General features: G+C 38.6%; 1 protein-coding gene and 1 long non-coding RNA gene across 7 annotated transcripts in view; one reads left to right on the top strand and one right to left on the bottom strand.

Annotated features, from left to right (window-relative positions):
* The window catches only part of LOC135969680 (uncharacterized), a 32,625-nt gene extending 10,744 nt beyond the window's left edge, over nucleotides 1-21,881 (top strand). Inside the window, exon 2 of the long non-coding RNA XR_010585049.1 lies at nucleotides 21,698-21,881. This is a non-coding gene — a long non-coding RNA (uncharacterized lncRNA). The remainder of the gene's footprint in view (nucleotides 1-21,697) is intronic.
* FXR1 (FMR1 autosomal homolog 1) overlaps nucleotides 1-26,222 on the bottom strand; it is a 66,509-nt gene that overhangs the window by 24,875 nt on the left and 15,412 nt on the right. For all 6 annotated transcript variants that reach the window (XM_005546474.5, XM_005546475.5, XM_005546479.5 and 3 more), the window contains exons 2-9: nucleotides 20,871-20,923; nucleotides 19,044-19,137; nucleotides 7,671-7,742; nucleotides 7,113-7,261; nucleotides 6,798-6,891; nucleotides 6,282-6,398; nucleotides 3,578-3,748; nucleotides 878-956 (exon numbers count right to left, since the gene is read on the bottom strand). In XM_005546474.5, coding sequence (XP_005546531.1) covers nucleotides 878-956; nucleotides 3,578-3,748; nucleotides 6,282-6,398; nucleotides 6,798-6,891; nucleotides 7,113-7,261; nucleotides 7,671-7,742; nucleotides 19,044-19,137; nucleotides 20,871-20,923 — 829 coding nt within the window. The remainder of the gene's footprint in view (nucleotides 1-877; nucleotides 957-3,577; nucleotides 3,749-6,281; nucleotides 6,399-6,797; nucleotides 6,892-7,112; nucleotides 7,262-7,670; nucleotides 7,743-19,043; nucleotides 19,138-20,870; nucleotides 20,924-26,222) is intronic.

Genomic DNA, 26,222 nt, shown 5'->3' with positions numbered 1-26,222 from the left:
TTAGTGTCAAAAAAAAAAATGAGATAATAGGCAACAAAAACTCATCCCCCTTCTAGTAAACTTCACTACATTATCTTGATGCTGCTTTTTATATTAAATGTTTAGAGCGTCAATTTTCAGTATAGTCACTGTGTACTTAACACATAACCAAAGCCTTCTCAATTGCCTCAAATAGCAAAAAGACAGACAGCATAGATATAGGGCATATTAATAACAGAGTTATAAATGAACTCACTCCAACCTATAATGCTCATTTAACCATAACTTCAAATGCAAATTCTTGTCACTTAACTATAATCCATGGGTACAACAGTTTCAACAATGGTGTCAAATAATTAACAGTGAAATCACCCCTCATATTATCATCCTTCTCTCCTGCCCACAAGTTCTTACCTTATTATTCTATGCCTTGTGACAACCTACTATTCAGGACCTACTGTGTAGAAGTTTATTACCCTATTGTTAGTTCACTGTTACTTTTCTTCCACACTAAACAAAACAAATACCACAAATACCTTCTCAAAAAGTACTATCATAATTTTGATGAATATATATCAATGATAAAAAGAGAGTAAAGGAGTGAGAATAGGAAAGATCCCAAGGGATGAGAAGGCTGATGAAAAACTGTAATGACAAACTGTTATAAAAACTCTGGGCCTTATTAGTGGGTCATCTTGTACAGAAGAAACATCTTTACTTTTTAACATATGACAATAACAAGTTACACAAAATGTTATCACCAAAAAAAGAATTATTGCTATCTAAATAAATCTACACAAAACTGGAATAAGGTTATCAGACTACAAGACCAGTTTTCAATTAAGTCGCTATATGTAACTAATGTTTAACTTATTTAACATTTAGTAAAAGTACCTACCAACAAGATTCCTAGGAACCTGAATAAAATCCTCCACAAATTCCAAGAAACCTCTAGCCTTTTTTACAGCATCAGCACTCTGTAGATGAGGGGAAAAGTAAAAATGAAATCCTGTTTCAATCTTGAAGCAACCCATAATCCAAAACAAAAAGATGAGAAAAGAGAAAATTCTGAATAAGATTATATTCTACTAAAAGATTATGCTCATTCCACTGGTGAGAGATTTCAGGTGAAGTGATTCACAAAGTACTTAAGAAAAAAATCATTTTTAAAAATCCCAAATCAGTCAGTACTATTAAAACCAAAAATAAAATAACATCTCTAACATCTTTAAGCTGCTGAGAAATTTAGTGTCAGAGTTTAAATTACACAGCTGCTGAACAGCCAAAACTTTAACCCAATCCTAAATATACTAGTCTATACTCCCAGGTTGAAATTCTCATGTTAAGTGTTAACAATACAAATTGTTCAAATTGTCTGAATTATTTTATTTATTCTCAAAATCAGGTATATGACTTAAAAAGCTATTTTTGCAGATATGCATTTTTTAAAAGCACCCACTGGTAAGATCATCAAAATTCCTAATTTCTAATGAGTACAATTTTAAACGACTAGAGGTTTGGGAGTGAGTCTCTACATGGACTTTCTACTTCTCAATTAAGTCATTTTCATTTTTAACGTTTGTTCTTTAATAACCACAGATAAGGCCAGATGCAGTGGGCTCACACCTATAACCCCAGCACTTTGTTTGGGAGGCCAATGTAGGAGGATCATTTAAGGCCAAGAGTTTAAGACTACTCTGGGCAACATAGGAAACCTCTCTCTCTACAAAATATATAGATACATATTTAAATTAGCCCAGCATGGCAGTACATGCCTATAGTCCTAGCTACTCAAGAGGCTGAGGCCAGAGGATGACGTGAGCCCAGGAGTCTGAGGCTGCAGTGAGCTATGATCACACCACTGCACTCCAGCCTGAGCAAGGAGCCTGTCTCTAAAAATATTTAAAAAGCAAATAATTTTTTTAATTTTAAAACCAGGCCGGGCGCGGTGGCTCAAGCCTGTAATCCCAGCACTTTGGGAGGCCGAGACGGGCGGATCACGAGGTCAGGAGATCGAGACCATCCTGGCTAACACGGTGAAACCCCGTCTCTATTAAGAAATACAAAAAACTAGCCGGGCGAGGTGGCGGGCGCCTGTAGTCCCAGCTACTCGGGAGGCTGAGGCCGGAGAATGGCGTAAACCCGGGAGGCGGAGCTTGCAGTGAGCTGAGATCCGGCCACTGCACTCCAGCCTGGGTGACAGAGCGAGACTCCGTCTCAAAAAAAAAAATAAAATAAAAAAATAAAACCATAGCTCAAATTATTGTGCACACACTATGTGATATACCATATGCAATCAACATTTTGTATAATGTATCCAATCTTTAAGAACTATATTAAGGTAAGCACTATTATTATTTTATAATGAGAACACTTATACAAAGAAGCAAAGTAACAAACTGCAAGCCTACTCAAAGTGGCCTACTTAAAGTGAATTCCAACCCAGGCAGTATAGCTCCAAAGCCCTTTTTTTTTTTTTCTCCTCCTTCTTCTCAACAAGACAGAACTTTGCTCTGTCACTCAGGCTAGAGGACAATGACGATCATAGCTCACTGCAGCCTCTCAGTCCTGGGCTCAAGTGATCTTCCTGCTTCAGCCTCCAAAATTGCTGGGGTTACAGACATGAGCCACAGTGCTTGGCTGCCTTAATTACTATGTTATACTGTCTACTTTTAAAGGTTTCAAAATTAAAAGTAAAGCCTCTAGTCAGCTTTACCATGTGAAAGAAGCTGTTCATAAGAGCTATGTATGAAAAGTCAAGACACAAAATTGTCATTCAAAAAAAACTCCAGGCCAGGCACAGTGGCTCATGCCTACAGTCCCAGCACTTTGGGAGGCTGAGGCAGGGGGAGTGCTTGAGCTCAGGAGTTCCAGACCAGCCTATGCAACATGGCAAAACCTTGTTTCTTTTAAAAAAAAAAAAAAAAAAAAAAATCCAGTTACTCAAATTTGAAGGATGGTCTCAATTTACATACATAAAAATACAGATAAGGTGCGTGTATATGTATATATATAAATTTATATATATATTTTTAAACTCTACATTGCTCTGGCTGGATTCAAACTCATGGGCTCAAGCAATCCTCCTGCCTCAGATTCCCAAGTAGCTGGGAAAGCAAACGTGTGCCACTGCACCTGGCTGAATAACTTTTTAAAAATAACTTACTAATTTTCTACCCCTGCAAACGTCATGATTAACCAGTGACGAAGCATTATACAAATTCGAGTTCTAGAAAAGCTATTCTAATATATGCCATTTACTCCTGCCAGTGCCTGGCACACAGTAAACATTCCAAAAAAAAAAAAACAGTTGGAGAGATTATTTGTTACGGGTATAAAACTGAAGTAAATTCCGAAGCAGTTTCAATTTTAAAAACTACATATTTAATTACTTAGTAAATCTTTCACTCCCCTCAATACAAAGTTAACTTCAATTCAGCTGCATAAGTAATGACTACTAGGCTGACTGATGCTAACTGAATAAATTCTACCTCAAAAATGTTTCACTGGGAAACTGGAATTTCAGATAAAAATATAATCAAACAATAGATGGTTAATACATTATAGTAAAGGCCAAGGCAGGAGAAAGAGAACTTACCTCTCCGTAGATTCTAAATGTTCCAGTATCTTCATCTAGCTCAATGGCGGTAACTCCAGGAACCTTCCTAGCTTGCTGAATGTTACTACCATGTGTTCCTATTGCCAGGCCCATTAAATCTTCTCTCACAACAAATTCCTCATGAAAAGCTGCTGCAAGCTGTTTTGTGCACTAATAAAAAAGGAAAATTAGTATTATAAAAGATCAAAATGCAAAATGGCTTTTTTGTATGGTTTTTTTTCAGACAGGGTCTCACTCTGTCACCAAGGCTAGCGTGCAGTGGCATGATCATGGCTCACTGCCACCTCCATCTCCTGGGCTCAAGCAATCGTCCCACTTCAGCCTCCTGAATAGTTGGAAATACAGGCACGTACCATTGAGCCCAGCTAATTTTTTATTTTTTTATTTTTTGAAGAGACGAGCTCTCACTATGTTACCCAGGCTGGTCTCGAACTCTTGGGCTAAAGCAATCCTCCCACTTCAGCCTCCCAAAGTGATGGGATTATAGGCATGAGCCACCACATGTGGCCACAAAATGTTTTATTGCACATCCATGTTCATAGCATTATTTACGATAGTCAAGAGGTGAAAGCAACCCAAATCCACAGATCAATGAATGAATGGACACAATGTGGTATATACATTCTGCCTTAAAAAGGAAATTCTGACACATGCTACACAGACGAACCTTGATGCTAAGTAAAATACGCCAGACACAAAAAAGACTAAAATGATTTTACTTACATGAGGTATTTAAAATAGTCAAATTTATAGCAACAGAAAACAGAATGATGGTTGCCAGGGGCTGGGGAAAGGCGAAAATGAGCAGCTGTCTAAAGGGTACAGATTTTCAGTTTTACAATATGAGAAGCCCTGAAGATTGATCAATAATGTAAACATACTTAATATTAAGTGTACACTTAAAAATGGTTAAGATGCGAAGTTTCATATGCACTTTACCACAGTGTAAAGAAAAACACGAGAAGAAAAAAGCACTGAAAACCCACATAACGAAAAAAAAAAAAAAAAAAACGCAATCTCTTAATAAAGGAAACTCATCTAATGTCATAAAATGAATGGGGAAAAGAAATTGTTTTATTCGTCTATTAGGCTAAAACACTTTTCCAGATACAGACAGATTTGTTCACATATCCTTTGTTCAGAACTTTTAAATTAATGAGAACACTTCCAAATTTGTCCTAAGGATAATAAACACATCTCAATTTCTCTAAGACAACACAATGTGTGCATGCATGTGTATTCATCCAGATCTAGAAAGTGTGAGTGAGTGGAAGAACAAGTATCCTAACAGTGTAGCAAAGAACAGGACACAACTGAGTACCTTAGGATAAGACAGAGATATAATGATAAGCTTCATATTTTAATACATGTCACATGATACACCACTCCTAGTCCTCCTCTCCTCTCACACAAGAGTTGTTACAGTGAACTAGTTACTGATGAAAGGTATCACGACTGACAGTCGACAAGGCAGTTAAGTGGCTCAAGCCTGTAATCCCAGCACTTTGGGAGGCCGAGGCGGGCGGATCACAAGGTCAGGAGATCGAGACCACTGTGAAACCCCGTCTCTACTAAAAATACAAAAAATTAGCCGGGCGCGGTGGCGGGCGCCTGTAGTCCCAGCTACTCAGGAGGCTGAGGCAGGAGAATGGCGGGAACCCGGGAGGCGGAGCTTGCAGTGAGCCGAGATCGCGCCACTGCACTCCAGCCTGGGCAACAGCGTGAGACTCCGTCTCAAAAAAATAAAAAAATAAAAAAAAATAAAAAAATAAAAAGGTTAAATACAAAGTAAAGAACTAGCAATACAGTCTACTGAGTATCTCTAGTTTCTTCACTCTTTGGCACCTGTCATCTAAGTCCTATCAACAAGTCAACAGGCATTTAGCAAAGGAAAGGCTATGTTTGATACAAGGTAAAATAGAAAAGCAATTCTTCGGCCAGGCGCGGCGGCTCAAGCCTGTAATCCCAGCACTTTGGGAGGCCGAGACGGGCGGATCACAAGGTCAGGAGATCGAGACCATCCTGGCTAACATGGTGAAACCCCGTCTCTACTAAAAATACAAAAAAAAACTAGCCGGGCGAGGTGGCGGGCGCCTGTAGTCCCAGCTACTCCGGAGGCTGAGGCAGGAGAATGGCGTGAACCCGGGAGGCGGAGCTTGCAGTGAGCTGAGACCCAGCCACTGCACTCCAGCCTGGGCGACAGAGCAAGACTCCGTCTCAAAAAAAAAAGAAAAGCAATTCTTCTACAGACACGACAACTCCAAATAGTTACGGAACAGAGGTCCTAGGCTGCCTTCATTTGAAGCAAAGAACTTGAAAAATATAAAATATAAAACTAAATGGGGGCCAGGCTCGGAGGCTCATGCCCGTAATCCCAGCACTTTGAAAAGCTGAGGCGGGCAACCACTTGAGGCCAGGAGTTCGAGACCAGCCTGGCCAACGTGGCAAAACCCTATCTCTACTAAAACACAAAACTTAGCTGGATTTGGTGGGGCACACTTGCAATCCCAGCTACATGGCGGCTGAGTCAGCAGAACCGCTTGAACCTGGGAGGCGGAGGTTGCAATAAGCCAAGATTGCACCACTACACTCTAGCCTGGGCAGCAGAGCCAGAATCTGTCTCCAAAAACAGACAAAAACTAAAAGGGGCACAGAAAACTCTTTTGTAAGTAAACCCACTTACTTCTAAATGCTTAGTGGCCTCTTCGTTTCTGGACATAAGCATCAACTTCGTACGAATACTTCGCAAATGCATGTCACTTAAGATGTTTACTCTCTTCACAGTTGCTTCACTGGCAGACTATAAACAAACAAGCTAATTACTCAAAACTTTAATCATTCTTCCAAATAGCACAAACACCATCTTCTATACAAAGCCTTCCTTGCTTCTCATCTACTACACTTTTTTCATCTAACACTACTCTGAGTAATCACACTTTCCTTTCTGAATTCCTGTATTATTTAGATCCGCTATTCAGAATATGCTTGATTTGGGAAAAATCCAGGATCTCACACATAAGAATTTTATGATGTTAAGAATGTAATTAACATTTTATAGCCGCAAAATTTTTCTCCCACACTATATTAATAAATTCACTATACACTAAGTTGACCTTAGCTTTTCTCTTTTGAAATATCTAATTATAAAATCTGTGCAATACCCATCAATAAGCTACCTTATAATATGGTATTATCTTACCAGTATCATCAGCTGTGTTGTTTCTGGATGGTAAAAAATTCTGCATGCTCCTACTGCTTTCTTAAAATCTTTATGTGCATTTTCATTAGCACACCTAGAGAGAAATTAATTCATGTGTAAGACCTCAACAGATTAAATTCAGAGGAGTTATAATACAAAGTCAGTGTTTCATTTTGACATCCCCCACTAAAACCTCTGTTCATTAAGATGATTTTCCATCACAAGGTTTTGATTGGGCATTAGGGAAAATGTTTTGTAGGACTGAAAAATCTTCTTAATTCACAGAACAATTCAATAGTAAATAAAATTACTCACGCCTCTCTCAAATCCTCAGGAACATCCACTGTGCATTTAAAGAAGGTATTTTTTTTGACAGTTTTATTTTGATTGACAGGCCGAAGTCGTTCGAATGTGACTATTTCATTGTAAGTAGCGTCACAAGCAGCATATTCAATGACATAAAACTAAAAGACATCAAAATACTTTAAAAATCCCATCTGAACAAAAATAATGAAGTTTAAATGAAGTTCTAATTACCTTGCTCAGCTTAACCAATGGACCCTCCCCCATGTGGCATAAACACTAAGCACAGCTTAGTTACATAAATCTGATTTGCCTAAACTAGATTATAGGTTCTTACAAGCATGAACCTTGGTGGTCCTTACATGCTTGAGGTGTACCTCTGGAGAGCAGCTTTGGTGTTTGCCAATACAGAACACAAACAGAAATAAATGCTAATGGAAATGTGTGATCAACTATTTCTCAGGTAGGCTTTCAGAAATAAAACTAACAGTTGAAATAACATTTACAAAAACCAAACACTGAGGTAATTCCTTAGAAACTAGTCACAAAGCAAGTGTGAAAATTACTTACTTCTCCTTTCATCATCCGAACTTTAGCCAACCACCATCCACATGGCTCTTGGTCATTTGCTCTTGAATATACCTGAGAAGAAAAAAAAATGCCTATATCCATTCATCCCAAAAGATTTCAATGCTGTAAATAATGACTTTTTATTAATGCCCAATCCCATTAAACTTAAGAATCAAAAATGCTATTTAAACTGGTATATTAAATGCAATTTAATGAAAGTGATATGTACATTTAAATTTACTACTTAAAAATAAAACTACACTTTTTTGGGCAATTTAGCTTCTTGGAAATTAATTCCACATTCATGAGGTTTACTAAACATAAGTATTATTTTAAAGAAATACTCTTACAAAGGAGTTTTAAATAATGTAAAACACAGGTCTTCCTGTTTCTGTCAACATTGTTAATATTAAAACTTGTTCTCAGAAAGTGATTAACCTAATTTTTAAATTCCATCGAGGATATGACATTTAGATCCCTTGCTGAAGAACCTAAATCAAATGAACTAAAAAAAAATTGTTTAACTGAAAAAAAAAATTACACACATTCAGTTCATCTAGCAGAATACATTAAGTATATTACAAAACTCCTATCCAGGCTGGGCACAGTGGCTTACGCCTGAAATCCCAGCACTTTGGGAGGCCAAGGTGGGTGGATAACTTGAGGTCAGGAGTTCGAGACCAGGCTGACCAACATGGTAAACCCTGTCTCTACTAAAATACAAAAATTAGCTGGGCATGGTGGCAGGTGCCCATAATCTCATCTACTCGGGAGGCTGAGGCAGGAGAATCACTTGAGGCAGGGTAATCACATCCAGGGGGCAGAGGATGCAGTGAGCAGAGATCATGCCATCGCACTCCAGCCTAGGCAACTAGAGCGAAACTCCATCTCCAAAACAAAACAAAAACTATCCACAAAAAAACAAGTCTTATATTCTTCATGTCTATAAATATCAGTTTTATTAATGCAATAGGTCACAGAAGCTTTTACTTGGGATTAGAGTTATTTCTTATGATACAGCAGAGCTTCTTTAATGCATTATATTTTCAATATAGAGAAAGGTAGAAAAGTTGTTTCTGAGAAGAAACTACTAAGAACCAATAAAAACCAAGATTGAATGCCTTTGCAGAGATGACCAAGGAAACCTATCAGTGGATATTAACAGACTTCTGGGAGATAAATGCAAACAACTAAAAACAAAGACTTTTTTAGCCTGAAGCTTCTATCAGGATGATTTTAAAGTAATCTTGGAAGTGGTAGGAATACTGGAACTGGAAATGAATAAACCAAAACCTACTAATGAACTTTACTGTACACCATGATTAGAAAAAAATCTATGAGAAAAACCAGTAAGTCCAATTTACTAATCAGGGTCCATTAAACTCAATTTTAGTTTTTCCATTTCTTTTATAAACAGATCTAACTATTCAAAGGGATCAATATCTCATGACTTATATTCTTCCTTAGACATATTCCAAAAATAAGAAAGTTTAACACTAGAATAAAACTCACCCTTATACTCTATTATATGTATCCACTGGGCCCTTTTATAAATGTAAGGAGAATCTAGTGATCTTATTTTTCCTATGTCTTGAAACACTTTACTATTTCATCAACATTCATCAGTTATTCTCAGCTATGCTTTAAATAAAGACTAACATGGAACAGAGGAATGATGGCATCACCTAGAGGATGCAACAGTGAAATAAACTGTTAATGTTCATACAGTTTCCTTACTGCATAGCCCAAGGTATCACATCTCTTTCAAAACAGTTCAAAAGATCAAAAACACCATCCTTGTAGTCTGCTTTTAGCTACCGTTGACCAGTTGATAATTATGAATTTTTCACTCATAATTGCGAAGAGAAGAAAAATTTACAGAGGAAGGCCTTTCTAATTAGTAGAGGTATCAGACAACAGATGCAAAGAGACAGCAGCACACTAGGTTCTACTGATAAATGTGAAATCATCTTACAAAGCAAAGTCTCAGACTATGAAGTCTTCAGATGGTGACATCTTAGATGAATATTCTCAAACAATGTATTTCTAAGAAGAGGGAAAGATGATGTGCATTCTCATCCAGTTAATGACTCAACTGAGACTGCAAAATCCTCCAACCAGAAACCAGATCATCCTGGTTTGCTAAAAGGGTATTAGACAGTGTTCTTTCATCTTTTAAGATGTTTGTGGTCAGGCGCAGTGGCCTACACCTGTAATCCCAGCACTTTGAAGGGCCAAGCGGGTGGACTGCTTGAGCTCAGGAATTCAAGATCAGCCTGGACAACATGATGAAACCCCGTCTCTACCAAAAATACAAAATAAATTAGCCAGGTGTGGTAGAGCACACCTGTGGTCCCACCTACATGGAAGGTTAAGGTGGGAGGATTGCTGGAGCCTGGGAAGTTGAGACTGCAGTGAGGAAAGATCGTGCCACTACACTCAAGCCTGGGTGACAGAACGAGACTCTGTTCCAAAAAAAACAAGGTAAAATAAAAATTGAAGATAAAATTTTAAGAAATGTTTGTATGCCGAAATGTACTTCGTAAGTGGAAATGTCAAAAGCAGATGTGCATACAAAGGTTAACTAGAAAAAAAAAAGACAATGAAATGCAAAAATATTCAGTAGATTAGTCAATTCAATTGACTAAAAATACTATAATTACAGCAGAGATGGCTATCCCTTCCTCAATAGAATGAGATGCCACTAAAAGTTCCAAAGTATTCAAGGACTGCATTCTGATAATCTAACTGTAAGAATAACCAGAATAAGCTAGAATTTATTAGACATATATTTTAAATCTGCTAGCAGTATTTGTAAGATTGGTATGTCCTAGGTTCATGTGTAACAGTGAGCAGTTAGTTACATTTAGACAACTGCATTCATTGTAGATACATATATCATCAAAATCTGGAAAATATGAAAAAGTTGGATTTGCTATGTTTAAACTCTTATTAAAATGTCTAATAAGGCCATGCGTGGTAGCTCACGCCCGTAATCCCAGTACTCTGGGAGGCTGAGGTGGGCAGATCACTTTGGCTCCAGAGTTCGAGCCCAGCCTGGACGACATGGAGAAACACCATCACTATGCAAAGTACAAAAATTAGCCAGGCATAGTGGCATGTGCCTGTAATCTCAGCTATTTGGGGGCCTGGGGTGGGGTGGAAGGATCGCTTGAGCCCAGGAGGTCAAGGATGCAGTGAGTTGTGTTTGCTCCACTATACTCCAGCATGGAGTCAATAATGGCCTTAAAAAAAGTCTAATAATGGCCGGGCACAGTGACTCATGCCTGTAATCCCAGCACTTTTGGAGGCTGAGGCAGGAGGATTGCTTGAGCCCAGAAGTTTGAGACCAGCCTGGGCAACACAGGAAGATCCCATCTCTATAAAAAAAATTTTTTTTTTAATTAGCCAGGTGTGGTTGGTGCATGCCTCTAGTCCCAGCTACTTCGGAGGCTGAGGAAGGAGGATCACTTGAGACTGGCAGGTTAAGGCTGCAGTGAGCCATGATCATGCCACTATGCTATAAATTGGGTGACAGAGTGAGACCCTGTCTCAAAAAAAAGAATAAGGTCTAATAATGACCTTACTACCCTTTAATTATTTCTGCTACAAAATTATGTAGTAAATGATTAGTGATGACTGTTTTCCCAAGTATACTGAGGGTTACAAAAAGAATATCCTAACAACTAAAAGAAGGTGCCCATTCAAATAACTATCTCAGAGAGGCAGCTCGAATATCTCATTAATCTGTGGGTACATCAAGTCTGATTTGCTGAAAATGTTATGTCTTAAAACTACCTAACCCCCTTATTCTATTTTCACCAAAGCATAACCATCCATGAATCTAGCTTCCTAAATAAACCATTTTCAACTGCCTGGAGGCTTTTCTCACTGAACAGTGAAATATTTTAAACTTAATATTCATTTCTATAAGCTTCATTAATAACTTCACTCCTGAAAGACCAAGTTACTCTCATAAAGTGACTAAACATAAATTCCTGAGCCTGAATCAAAACACTACAAATTTGGCCGCACAGCCCACAACTGTAATCCCAGCACTCTGGGAGGCTGAGACTGGTGGATCACCTGAGGTCAGGAGTTTGAGACCAACCTGGCCAACATGGCAAAACCCCGTCTCTACTAAAAGTACAAAAATTAGCTGGGCATGGTGGTGGGCGGGTGTCCGTAATCCCAGCTACTCGGGAGGCTGAGGCAGGAGAATCACCTGAACTTGGGAGGTGAGCCAAGATCAAACCACTGCCCTCCAGCCTGGATGACAGAGCAAGATTTCTTCTAAAACAAACAAAAAAAAGAGCCAGGCACAGGCACAGTGGCTCACACCTGTAATCCCAGCACTTTGGGAGGCCAAGGCGGGTGAATCACGTAAGGTCAGGAGTTCGAGACCAGCCTGACGAATATGGTGAAACTCCATCTCTACTAGCAGGGCATGGTGGCGGGTGCCTGTAATCCCAGCTACTCAGGAGCCTGAGGCAGGAGAATCACTTTAACCTAGGAGGCAGAGGTTGCAGTGAGCCGAGATCATGCCACTGCACTCCAGCCTGGTCAACAGAGCAGGACTCCGTCTCAAAACAAAACAAAAGAAAACAAAAAAAAAACCATTATTAATTTGGATCCACTTTGGTGCTATGGATCAAATCATACCCTATACAAAATGAAGAGTATATCTCCCACAATATCACTTTAATAAGCCAGCATTAAAACTGTGCTCTAGTGTATTACATCCTAAACATTAATTACTGAATTGATTTACAAATATGTCATTGAATAAGAGCACCCCACAAAAATTCCCTTTCTTCAGATTTTACTTAACTCTGCAAACTATTTCACAGGAACAATTCACACTCTGAGAAAATGGCCCACACACTGCTCTAACATACTAAAATCCAGGAGACTGTGGAGTGACCATGATGAGAAGCCTAAAAACACATTAGCACTCATTTTAATCACTATCATTTTATGGAGTGCAGGACTAAATAAATAAGAAGAATCAAATTCCAAAAGCCTATTTCAGAATTCTTTCCACCAAATGATTCCAAGTCACACTCTGTTTAAAAAAAAAAAAAAAAAATCTAAACTCAAGTGAACAACTGTAAGTGAATTAAATGTAATTACAATCTGGATCCTAAAGTCATCAATTTTTCACTGAAGTTCATAATGTTCAACCTATGTCTTTCAAGTAGCCAAATTAAGAGTAAGTATCAGCCGGGCACGGTGGCTCAAGCCTGTAATCCCAGCACTTTGGGAGGCCGAGACGGGCGGATCATGAGGTCAGGAGATCGAGACCATCCTGGCTAACACGGTGAAACCCCGTCTCTACTAAAAAATACAAAAAACTAGCCGGGCGAGGCGGCGGGCGCCTATAGTCCCAGCTACTTGGGAGGCTGAGGCAGGAGAATGGAGTGAACCCGGGAGGCGGAGCTTGCAGTGAGCTGAGATCCGGCCACTGCACTCCAGCCTGGGCGACAGAGTGAGACTCCACCTCAAAAAAAAAAAAAAAAAAAAAAAAGAGTAAGTATCAAAGAGAATTTTTACCAGTCTTCAATAAATTAACTATATTTCCATTTTTCCAAAGAAATTTTCCAAATATTATTTACTATTAAACTAAATAATCAATCATAAATAACCATAAATCAACCAAAAAATTACATTTCATAACTAAGGCGATCAGATATGAAGCAATCTAAAAGGATTCCCCATCCCCACGCCCCCATATAAGGGAAAAATAATGCAGGGAAGCAGATGTAAAAAAACGTAATTCAACATGTGAAATACATTTTCAACATGTGAAATACATTTACTGAGTACTGCTATTATGTATCTGCCATTTTGTATTATTACATTTTAAGAAAACGCACGTTAGAAAAGTTTAACATCTGGAATGAACATGTGTGATTTCTCTACCTAAATAATAGTATTATCTCATTCACCTTTAAGGCAGATACTTTAACAAATCAGTTTTCTACCAACTTTCTTTACTGAATCAAGTCCTAGAAACCCACTCCGCAAGACAAAAACAAGTAACAAAGACTATGTTCTTCTCTCCTTTATGTGTGAGCATGTCCTAAGCAGTAAGACTAACAATGGTCTTGGTATCTTGGTATGATGAGAAAAACTACGTCCAAATACAGACAGCTAAAAACTTCAGACTGGCCAAAAGAATCAAACTTAAAACTTTTTAAAAAGTAGAATAAATAATCCATGTATATCTTTTACATAAATAAAATGCTAAATTAGGCTGGGCATAGTAGCACACGCCTGTAATCCTACCACTTTGGGAGGCTGAGGTGGGCGACTGCTTGAGCCCAAGAGTTCAAGACCCGCTTGGGCACCATGGCAAAACCTCATCTCTCAAAAAAATACAAAAATTAGCCCAGCATGGTGGCACATGCCTATGATCCCAGCTACTCGAGAAGCTGAGGCAAGGAAGATCCCTTGAGCCCAGGAGGTCAAGGCTGTAGTGAGCCATGATGGCACCACTGTACTCCAGCCTGGGTGACAGAGTAAGATGCTGTCTCAAAAAAATAAAATTTGGAAAAAAAAAAAAAAAAAAAACCTAAAAAGTTGTAAATGAGTGTCTTACCTCAGATAATTTTTATTCTCTTTTTTAATCCAATTTCTCTCAAGGCGCCTATCCCAACATTTTAATATAATATATAGATACATAACCATAATGCCTGACAATCCACCATATGACTAGAAAAGGAAAGGCATATGCCACAAGAACAAAAACTTGCCAATTCCTATTTTAACAATGAATACTAAACCAGAAAACCTCACAGTTCAAAAACAGGTTTTTAAAATTTCAAATATGCTAAATGCAAGGAAGAAACCTTATAAAAAACGTTATCAGGGCTGGGCGTGGTGGCTCGAGCCTGTAATCCCAGCACTTTGGGAGGCTGAGGCAGGTGGATCACCTGAGGTCAGGAGTTAGAGACCAGCCTGACCAACATGGAGAATACCTGTCTCTACTAAAAATACAAAATTAGCCAGGTGTGGTGGCACATGCCTGTAATCCCAGCTACTTAGGAGGCTGAAGCAGGAAAACCACTTGAACCCAGGAGGCGGAGGTTGCGCTGAGCCAAGATGGTGCCATTGCACTACAGCCTGGACAACAATAGTGAAACTCCATCTCACCCCGACAAAAAAAAAAAAAAACAACAGGTTATCAGCTTAGATGTCAGGCTTACCTCTGCTATTTTGCACAATCCCAGAAAAAGTTTAAGAAAAAGTGTTTATTGACCAAAAAATTACATTTCATAACTAACGCGATCAGATATGAAGCAATCTAAAAGGATTCCCCATCCCCACGCCCCCATATAAGGGAAAAATAATGCAGGGAAGCAGATGTAAAAAAACGTAATTCAAAAATGTAAAAGTAAGCCTGCGCAGTGTCTCACGCCTATTATGTCAGCACTTTGGGAGGCCAAAGCAGGTGTTCACTTGAGGCCAGAAGTTCGAGACCAGCCTGGCCAACATCACAAAACTCCATCTCTACTAAAAATAAAAAAAATTAGCTGGGCATGGTGGCGTGCGCCTGTTAATTCCAGCTACTCAGGGACCGAGGCACGAGAATCACTTAAACTCGGGAGGTAGAGGTTGCAGTGAACCGAGATTGTGCCACTGCACAATCTGAGCAACTTAGTGAGACTCTGTCTCAAAAAATAAAAAATAAAATTGCCTGAGGAAAAAAAACATAAAAAGATCAAAACTCAGATCCAGGCACGGTGGCTCACACCTGTAATCCCAGCACTTTGGGAGGCCAAGGCGGGAGGATCACCTGAGGTAGAGAGTTCGAGATCAGCCTGACCAACATGGAGAAATCCCGTCGCTACCAAAAATACAAAATCAGCCAAGTGTGATGGCGCATGCCTGTAATCCTAGCTACTAGGGAGGCTGAGGCAGGAGAATCGCTTGAACCCAGCAGGCAGAGGTTGTGGTGAGCCGAGATCGTGCCATTGCACTCCAGCCTGGACAAGAAAAGCAAAACTCTGTCTCAAAAATAAAACTAAAGATAAAACTCAGCCACAAAATGCAAGGATTTCCTACCCCAAAAACTACACAAACAAACAAATAGACAATTCACAGAACAAGGGGTTAAGAGCCAATAAACTAATTTAAGTGATGTTCCCATATTATGATTAAGGAAATGAGAATTCAGGAGACATCAGCTTCCATCCACCAAGTTTACAAAACTGTACATATGAACAATACAATACAGTCACCCAACGTATGAAAAAGATACCTCCAGGGTTAATAAAATTATAAAGTGGTAATTCCAAAGACATTTTTGGATGATGAAACGATACATTTTAATACTTTTAAAAATGTATATATCATGCCTTTTGATTCTGCAATTTAACCTCACGGGAACTATAATACTACCAGATTTGCATAAGAATATTAACTTCAATTCTCGCATTGTTTTCTTTAGCTAACAGCAAAACATTTGGTAATTTCAATGTTTTTTAATTTGATATATCCACACCAAATAATTTTGAGGTGGTTACAAAAAATGAGGTAAATTTAAATGAGAAGACAAGAAAATGTTTGCTGTCCTAATTAAGTGAATACAAAAGTCAAAAATATATAACTTAATCCCAATTTTTTTTCAACTTAAATATGTCCTTTATACATGCAAACAAAAAAACTCACAAGAGAATCAACTCTGGTAAATGAGATTTAAGTTAGGGTGGGTGGACAAGTACACCTACATTAAGATGGAAGGTTCACTTGGTACTTTATATAATTTTTTATCATTTCATTTTTTATATTAAGTTTTATTACTTTAAATTTAAAGGAGGGGAGGAGGCTTTTGAAACATTACCTGGGAAAGCACTAACTCAAGAGTTTCTAAACACTCTAGGTAATATAGATAAATCCTTAATAAACGGTGACAAAAAAACAAAATCCTATGGGTGGCAAGATTTTTTCCTTATATGAATTTTCCTTTTTCCTTATATGAATTTTCAAATTTTTCAAAAGTGAAAAAAAAAAATCACATCTTAATTTCAGATGACTTACAAAATTTTGGAGAGCAAATATGACCAGAGCTGAATCATAAAACATAATGTGAAATTTAAAAAGAAAAAAAACTAGATTCAATTTCTAAATCACTCAATCTCTACATCAATGTCTTCTTCACAGAGGCGGAGGCAGACCACAGGGGTGAGCCACTGTTCAGTAACAGGGCAGGACCCTCCTGGACAGGAATGGAAAAAGTACACTGTAACAACACCCTCAGCACCCCACCAAGAATAGTTTTCCCTTTAATCTGAGACTCCATGCTACCAATTTTAAGTGTCTAAACAACAAAAAAGTGTAAGAAGCATTCCTCTCAAAACTGACTGCCACACATTTCTAATTCTAGAACATGTCCAAACCTACATCATTCCTTTCTTGACCTAACTTTTGCTTACTCAAAATCCAAAAAACACTATACCAGAAATTTCAAAAAATGGAAACGAATCAAGCCTCTTTATTCTCACAGAAAACTATTAGAAAAAGATACAACATTGAGAAAACCTTTTTCAATAAAATCTAAAGTCCAAATGAACATAGTAATCTGCAGTATCACCGCCATATATAGCACCCACCAAGGACCCCACTTTACACTTCTTGATTTGCAGCAGTCATTTCACCACTTTGTTTCCTCGTGTCTCCCCCGGATTCCACCAGTAACATTTTCCTCGAGAACTCTAATACACACAGATAGTTACAGGTATCCTTACAAAAAGTTATTTCTTAACTTATTGCCATTCTGCCTGGATTTTAATTATTTGCACTAAGTTCACTGTGTACTATTTTGCTTTTACTAAAGCAAAGTATAAATTATGTCAGGGTGCCATGAGCCAAGTCCCTCATGAATAAGTAAAGCACTCACTTTACTCACTCTTTTATCTCTGACTTCCACCAAAGTGGGTACGCTAAATTAAGGTTGTCAGGGATTGAAGTGCTGCAATTTTTGACTTCCTAGCTTATTACCTATATTAATGAGAGCTCAAAGAAAATTTATCATTAAAAAATCAGGCCATGTGTGGTGGCTCACACCTGTAATCCCAGAACTCTGGGAGGCCGAGGTGGGTGATCACCTGAGGTCAGGAGTTCAAGACCAGCCTAGCCAACAAGGTGAAACTCTGTCTCTACTACAAGTAAAAAAAATTAGCTGGGCATGGTGGTGGGTACCTGTAATCCCAGATACTCAGAAGACTGAGGCAGAAGAATCGCTTGAACGTGGGAAGCGGAGGTTGGAGTGAGCTGAGATCGCTCCATTGAACTCCGGCTTGGAAGACAGAGCAAGACTCCATCTCAAACAATAAAATAAAACTGGCAGATAACTAAATCACTTGCAAAGTGCTTAGTACAGAATATGTACATTTAAAATGTTTGTAAATGGCTAGGCACGGTACCTCACACCTGTAATCTCAGCACTTTGGGGGGACAAAGCAGGCAGATCACCTGAGGTCAGGAGTTCGAGAACCAGTCTGGCCAACATTGTGAAGCCCCGTCTCTACTAACAATACAAAACTTAGCCAGGCATGGTGATGCACGCCTGTAGTTCCAGCTATTCAGGAGGCTGAGGCAGATGAATCGCCTGAACCTGGCAGGCAGAGGTTGCAGTGAGCCAAGATAGCGACATTGCGCTGCAGCCTGGAAGACAATAGGGAAACTCTATCTCAAAAAAATAAATTAAATAAAATGTTTGCAGGGCTGGGGATGGTGGCTCACGCCTGTAATCTCATCATTTTGGGATGCTGAGACAAGCCTGAAAGAACATGCACAACATGAACAGTGTTTTATTCATCTGTGAGCTGTGATTTTTCTTTCCCTCCATTTTTTTTTTTTTTTTTTGGTTTTCTGTACTTTTAAATTTTTCCTCAGACATTTCTAGAATATTCTAGAAGGCAGAAAGCTAGTTACAATATTTTACAGTTATATATTAACTCTGTTAATGATCACTATAGTAAAAGAATAACTATCAATACCTCATAAAGACACCCAGGCAAGTCGTAAGACAAATTATTCAAAGTAATTAGCAAAAAGAAGGAAAAAGGTAACACCATAGTGCACAGAGTTCTATTCTAGGTTCTTTTAAAAATGCAAATACCCTATCATCCATGACTTCCAAATTATAATGATAAATTTAAAGTCTACACAGCTAAAAATGAGACAGGTGAGACCCATTCTAGCTCCAAAACTCAAGCACTGCTATATTACACGGCCATTACCACCAACAGAAAGAATAGAGAAAAGGAATCAGATTTATCCTCCATCAACTAAGCTAATTTTCCTAAAAGAATATTTATTTAAATCAAAAAATAGACACCACAAGAAAATAAACTTAAAAAAACATACCTCTACTTCATCTCCTTCACTAATTTCTTTTTTTATATCAGGTGGTGGTGGTAATCTGACTTCATTAAATGGAACCTGGCGTTCTGGTTGCCAACTGAAGGATTAGAAAAGGTGTATTAACAATTTAAAAATATACAGTCTACACCTGGTGTTACATATTTTTTCAAGTTAGTTTATCATTTAGGCTTTCCCTAAAGAGAAGAAAAACAACATTCATACTATTAATAATTTCCCAAGTAATTAGTTACTGAAGTAGAACAGATTTTGTATGACTCTTAATGAAGTTCATAATTAACAAAATTGTTAACAATTGTACATTACCTCCCAAATTACTTATCCTAAGAGCAAGTACACACATTCTCCCAAATTACTCATCGTAAGAGCAGTACGTACATTATTCTGCAAATGAAATAAGCTAAGTTCACACTGATGACTAACTCTGATTCAAAATGTTGAATCGACACAGCTGCCCAATAAATAGTAGTGATACCAACTTATTTCAAATAGTTTCACAACTACATGACCTATCAAAGGAAACACAATTTCATAGATTAGAAAACAATATAAACTGTTTAACTCTTTTTAGTATACATATTCACAGAAATACAGAAAATTATCAGCAATTATTTTGAACAGCTGAATTACAAAAGATTTCGTTTTCCCATTCCATTTATCTTTCCTACAGTGGATACATACATTATAATTAGAACCTAGAAAAAGCTTATTTTTAACTCTGTAGCAAATATTAATGTATTAAACCAATTTAGTAGTTAACTGACATTTTTTATGTTGTATTTTAAAAGCTGAAATTATAAAGTAAAAAATTATTCCCTACTCTAATTTCTCATAGGTCATTTATATGTCTGGGAAGTATACTATGACATAAAATGTCCCTCAAGTTTCCATCTGCCTAGGCTGGGCAAAGTAGCAGCTGACAAGTAAAAGATTTGGGGATGCTTTCTTTTAACCATTACTGTCCAAATGGCAGCTGCTCAAAGATAGAAATCATCTCAACATTTGTTTCTACATGAAGCAGCTGTTAGGCAATGATCTTTTCAGGCAATTCCAGAAACAGCTTAAAAGTGGAAGCTGAACAGTTTTTTTCTGACCATCAATTAAACAGTGCTCTTGGAGACAGAGTTTCCCTCTTGTCACCCAGGCTGGAGTGCAATGGCGCAGTCTCGGCTCACTCACTGCAACCTCCACCTCCCGGGTTCAAGCAATTCTACTGCCTCAGCCTCCTAAGTAGCTGGAATTACAAGCACCCGCCACCATGCCCAGCTAATTTTTTTGTATTTTCTAGTAGAGACGAGGTTTCACCATGCTAGCCAGGCTGTCTCAAACTCCCGACCTCAGGTGATCTGCCCACCTTGGCCTCCCAAAGTGCTGGGATTACAGGCATGAGCCACCACACCCAGCCCAGTGCTCTTTTATAGCCCTTCCTAACCAAGCCCAGTATGCTGTCTTTCACATTTTTAGATTACATACCCCTCAGGCAATTAAAGATGGCTTAATACTTATTCTGATGACCAGCAGTCAACTGGAAGACCTTCTACAACATCATTTGAAAATTCTGGGCTTTTTAAGTATTAAGCATATTATCATCTAATTTGTGCCATCTATTTCTGCAAAACTGATTCATATCTAAACATGTTTTGGCAAAGAAGAGCGTTATGAAAAAAGTGACAATTATGGACAGAAAAACAGATAAACAGTTATCAAAGATAGACTTACGATCAAACAACCAAACCTCCCCACCCCCTAGAAGCAAACAGTTTGGCACTGCCACCTCTAATATGAAGGCCTTCGTCAACAAAAATAACTTACTTATTTTCAAAAACAACTGTAAGGGAGTCTTCATGAACATCTTTGATAAATCCCTGCAAGACACAAAAACATTATAAAAGCATATCAATATTAAAGCACTCCATAACTCTAAAAGGCTGTATTAGAGATACAAAGATAATAGGGAGTACTGAAAGAACACAGGTTTGGAATTAGGCAGATGTGAGTTTGATTTCCATCTCTACCATTTACGAGATACATGATCTTTTAAGTTACTTAATCTCTCTGAACCTCATTTTTCACCTGGTATCATCTACCTGGGAATTAGCAAAAGTAAATGTACATCCCTGGAACATCTCAGGTATTAGTTCAGCAAGGCAGTTATTTAGTATTGTGACTAAGGGTTCAGTATTTACTACTGTGACAAAGAGTTCAAGCTCTAGAGTACTGGTTGCCAGGATTCATACCCAAACTCTATCACTTGTATATTCTTGAATACAGTTTTGAACTAATGAAATTAATCACAGTATCATCCACCTAATGAAAAATTATGAGAACTAAATGAAGTAATGTTTAGCACAGTACCTGGCACAAACTAAGAACTCAATTTTGTTATAAATGTTATCAATATTATAGTCCACCTTCAGTAAAATGCATGACTACATTTTGAATACTATCTTTGCCATTAACTTAATCTTATTTTTTCTACATACTTCTCTTTCCCTTCCCTTAAAATTGGGCTATAGTGAGTACATTGTTCACAACTATGTTGGAATGAATACAGATTCTCAATAACAACTGGTGGTCATTTTTCAGGCTTAAAATTAATATTAAAATTAGCCTTCTTTATCTTCCTTTGATTAATACAGTTGGAAGAAACCATAAGATCTGACATACTCAAGAAAGAGCAAAGGACTCAAGAAAGAGCAAAGGACTTGGGTGTAGAATTACTGTTGCTGAAATCCTGATTCCACCACTCTGTAACCACAGGCAAGCAGTCCTTGGCACTTATATAATTACAATGAACATTAAATGACTTTATATTACTATGAATCAGAACCGCAAATTACTGAATGTTAGTGAAATGTTTATACATACTTTCAACCATGGGGTACATAGGAAATACTTTTCTAAAACATCTTTATCACACGACTCCATAATGTCCACAGCAAACTAGCTATATAAACACATGTATAATACCTCGTCAAAGCAAGGCAAAAACAAACACATCTGTTTATCTCACTCCTTCCCAAAAGTCCATTAAGTAACACTAAAGAGATTTGAAGGAATAAACCCAAAACAAAGAGAATAAAGGGAAAAGGCAAACTTACAACAACAACAAATGTTTTGTTCTTTTTTGTTTTTGTTTTTGAAACTTACAAAGTAGACGGAAGAGGGGTAACAGTAATAAAAAACAAAGCAAGCCCGGGAGCCCAGCACTTTGGAAGACCAAGAAAGGCAGACAGCTTGAGCTCAGGAGTTTGAGACCATCCTAGGCAAGAGTGAAATCCCATCTCTACCAAAAATACAAAAAACTTAGGCGGGCCTGGTGGCGTGTGTGGTCCCAGCTACCTGGAAGGCTGAGGTGGGAGGATCACTTGAGCCTGGGAGGCAGAGGTTGCAGTGAGCCATGATCATGCTGCTGTGCCGTGACCAGGCTGCTGCACTCCAGCCTGGGTGACAGATTACGGGCTTATCTCAAAACAAAAAAACAAAAAAAAAGAAAAACAAAAAAAAAATATTTAAGGGCGTACTCTGTGTCAGACATTTTTCTAAGCAAAATTTTCAAAATATTAACTGGCACTGGGAATGGTTCACTCCTCTTCTCCAGCTCCAACTCCCTGTTGTTTCATTTATGTGTGTGCTATTGGACATTTCTATACAAACATCCTCACTGAGGCCTAAAACCAAGGATACCCTTCCTCTTGAAGATTGCTATGGTAGGCCAAGTGTAATGACTCACGCCTGTAATGCCAGCACTTTGGGAGGCCGGAGCAGGCAGATCACCTGAGGTCAGGAGTTCGAGACCAGCCTGGCCGACATGGTGAAACCCCATCTCTTCTAAAAATACAAAAATTAGCCAGATGTGATAGCAGACACCTTTAATCCCAGCTACTCAGGAGGCCGAGGCAGGAGAATCACTTGAACCCAGGAGGCAGAGGTTGCAGTGAGCCGAGGCTACACCACTGCACTCCAGCCTGGGCAACAAGAACAAAACTCCATCTCAAAGAAGGGGAAGAAAAAAAAAAAAAAGACTGCTATAGTAGCTCCTGCCTTGCAATTCTGGAGATATTTATTAATTAATCCTCCCTAAATTTAAATATTAAGAGTTGCCACTCTAGTTCAGGCTTTGATTATCTGACCATGCTAATGATGACTTTCTGGACAGTTTCTAGTAGGGCACATTCACTTTTTGTTTTTTTTGGTTTTTTTGACGCAGAGTCTCACTCTGTTGCCCAAGCTGGAGTGCAGTGGTGCAATCTTGGCTCAAGGCAACCTCCACCTCCCTGGCTCAAGCGATCCTCCTGCCTCAGCCTTCCCAGTAGCTGGGACTACCCCACCACCTGGCTAATTTTTTTGTATTTTTAGTAGAGACAGTTTTGCCATGTGGGCCAGGTTGGTCTCGAACTCCTGACCTCAGGTGATCCACTCACCTCGGCCTCCCAAAGTGCTGGGATTATAGGCATGAGCCACCACACCTGGCCCACATTCACTTTCAACAATCACTTTGGTCCGCGCATTCACAGTTATATTACCAGCAAATATAACTATATTATACCCTTGCCATTTTTTAACAAATTTCAGAAACCGAGAATTTCCATGTTTATATTAGTAAAGCATCTCTCCCATCAGAAGACAGCCATATTTTCAACTTCCACTAACATGTTCTAGTCCTTCAACAAACTCTCACTAACTTTGAAAAGTCTCACAAATTAATCTTTCTAGTTTCTGTATAATTCATAGTGGATTAGTTCAAATCAGAAGTCTAAATCACTAGAAAATTTCACTCTCCTTTCTCACCTTTATAATAATCTTTCTCACTCTGCTTTGTAATAAGAACTTTATTTTCTATCTAAAAATCACTTCTACCTTTCCCACAAACACTTCCACCATAAACATCAGTATCAACTTGGAGTGCACATTTTTCACAAACTTTAAAACACAGCTCTGCACAATTTTTTTTTTTTTTTTTGAGATGGAGTCTCACTCTGTCACCAGGCTGGAGTGCAGTAGCACAATTTCTGGTCACTGCAACCTCCAACTCCCTGGTTCAAGTGATTATCGTGCCTCAGCCTCCCAAGTAGCTGGGATTACAGGCACACGCCACCACACCCAGCTAATTTTTGTATTTTTAGCAGAGACTGGGTTTCACCATGTTGGCCAATATGGTCACCATCTCCTGACCTCATGATCCGTCCACCTTGGCTTCCCAAAGTGCTGGGATTACAGGCGTAAGCCACCACACCCCAGCCCTTGCCCCGGCCCTTGAGCATCTACTCATTGCTAGTATCATTCTGCCATAAGATTTACTAGATTAAGGCCTGACGCCTAGTCCTTAAAATTTATTTGGACTGCAGTGAACAATTTCTAACATCCTACTCCATAAAATCTAATCCCCAAGTCCTAAATTCTAGACAAACGTGTTTCTAATGGCCAGATTTCTCTAAAATTTAGTCCACCTGATAGGACACAGTCAATACTTTTAAACGTATTTTTGTACTCCCCAGGCCACCAGAATGATGCCAGGTTTCCCCGCCTGCTCAAGAGACCCAAATTGACAGGGCTGGGTCTTTGCCAAAATCTGATAGGAGACACCAGTAACAGCCACATGTGTCTGCACATGGCAGGGGGCTTTATGCCTTTAAGTCTCCATAATTTCTGTCCTCAATCCCCAATCCTTGGGGTGTTTGACTGTCTCTCTTCCTATTCACACCCACCTGGCTCAGGCCCCGTATTTCTCAGAAGAAAGCCTTTGACATTTCTTTTTCTTCTTTCCATACATATGCAGACACGGAAGATTTCAAAGCATCCTTATTAAAAGGTCACTTGTCTTGTTCACTCACACAGTCCAACAATGTTTACATTTGAAACTCTTAACTATAATTTAAGATAATCATGAATAACTAGGCAATATAACACATCTGAAGTGTATTCAAAATCTTAAAACGTTCACAGCTTACTATGGATAAGCGGGAAAAAAATCTTAAAATGCCCACATAACTCTGACAAAACAACAAATAGGCAACATGTAGTAAAAAACCAGAAATGCCATAAATTGGGCCAGGCGCGGTGGCTCACACCTGTAATCCCAGCACTCTGGGAGGCCGAAGCGGGCGGATCACCTGAGGTCAGGAGTTAGAGACCAGCCCGACCAACATGGAGACACTTCGTCTCTACTAAAAATATAAAATTAGCCGGGTGTGGTGGCGCATGACTGTAATCCCAGCTACTTGGGAGGCTGAGGCAGGAGAATCGCTTGAACCCAGGAGGCAGAGGTTGCAGTGAGTCAAGATAGTGTCACTGCACTCCAGCCTCAGCAACAAGAACGAAACTCCATCTCAAAAACAAACAAACAAAAAAAATGCAATAAATTAAGTGTAAAATGAAGGTAGGGATGGAAGGAGTAGAAGGAATCCTTGAGCAGTGAAAAAGCACTATCCGAAGAACTAATTTCGAAAGCAATCTAGTATAAAACAATTTTTTTTTAAAAGGTTCTAGTCAAAGATCCACTTAAGCAGCAAGTTAACTAACAATCCATTAGCTTTCTACATGTAAACAACAGGCAGCTGTAAAATAAAAATTTTATACAAAAAAATTCTACTTACAGCAACAACCAAAAAATAAATCCTACAAGTGTCCTCAACAATAAAAATATGCACAGAAGCTATTTACAAAAATGTCTGAAGCTCTAATAAATATAAATACAAAATTTAGGAAAATGTAAAACACCATCATGTTCTTAGGGACCTTGATATTATAAAAATTTCAATATGCCCCTAAAATAAACCTACAATTTCAATGGGATCCCACTGAAATATTAAGAGTGCGTATGTGGTTTGGCCGGTGGGTGGGGGGCGGGGAGGGATAACCTAATAAAATAAGCCTATCTCAAAAAATTTTAAAAAAGAAAGCATTCAAAAAGGAAACTTCTAAAATGGGGTGGGGGTGGGGGGCTGGGATGGGAGGGAACAATAACACTCTATACTTACCAAACCTTAGAGATTTTAAAACTACAATAATGAAGATGGAAAAGATATTTCAAAGGAACAGAACACAGATTCCAAAAGTAGGCCTAAAGTCATTTAGGAATTTACAAATGGGGAAGGAATGTACTCTTTTTAAAATGGTACTGGAACATGTAAATAATTCTTGGGGAAAACAGAAATGGATGTC

The sequence above is a fragment of the Macaca fascicularis genome, chromosome 2, assembly GCF_037993035.2.
Source record: "Macaca fascicularis isolate 582-1 chromosome 2, T2T-MFA8v1.1".
NCBI classification, from domain to species: domain Eukaryota; kingdom Metazoa; phylum Chordata; class Mammalia; order Primates; family Cercopithecidae; genus Macaca; species Macaca fascicularis.
This window is presented reverse-complemented; position numbering and strand designations above follow the sequence as displayed.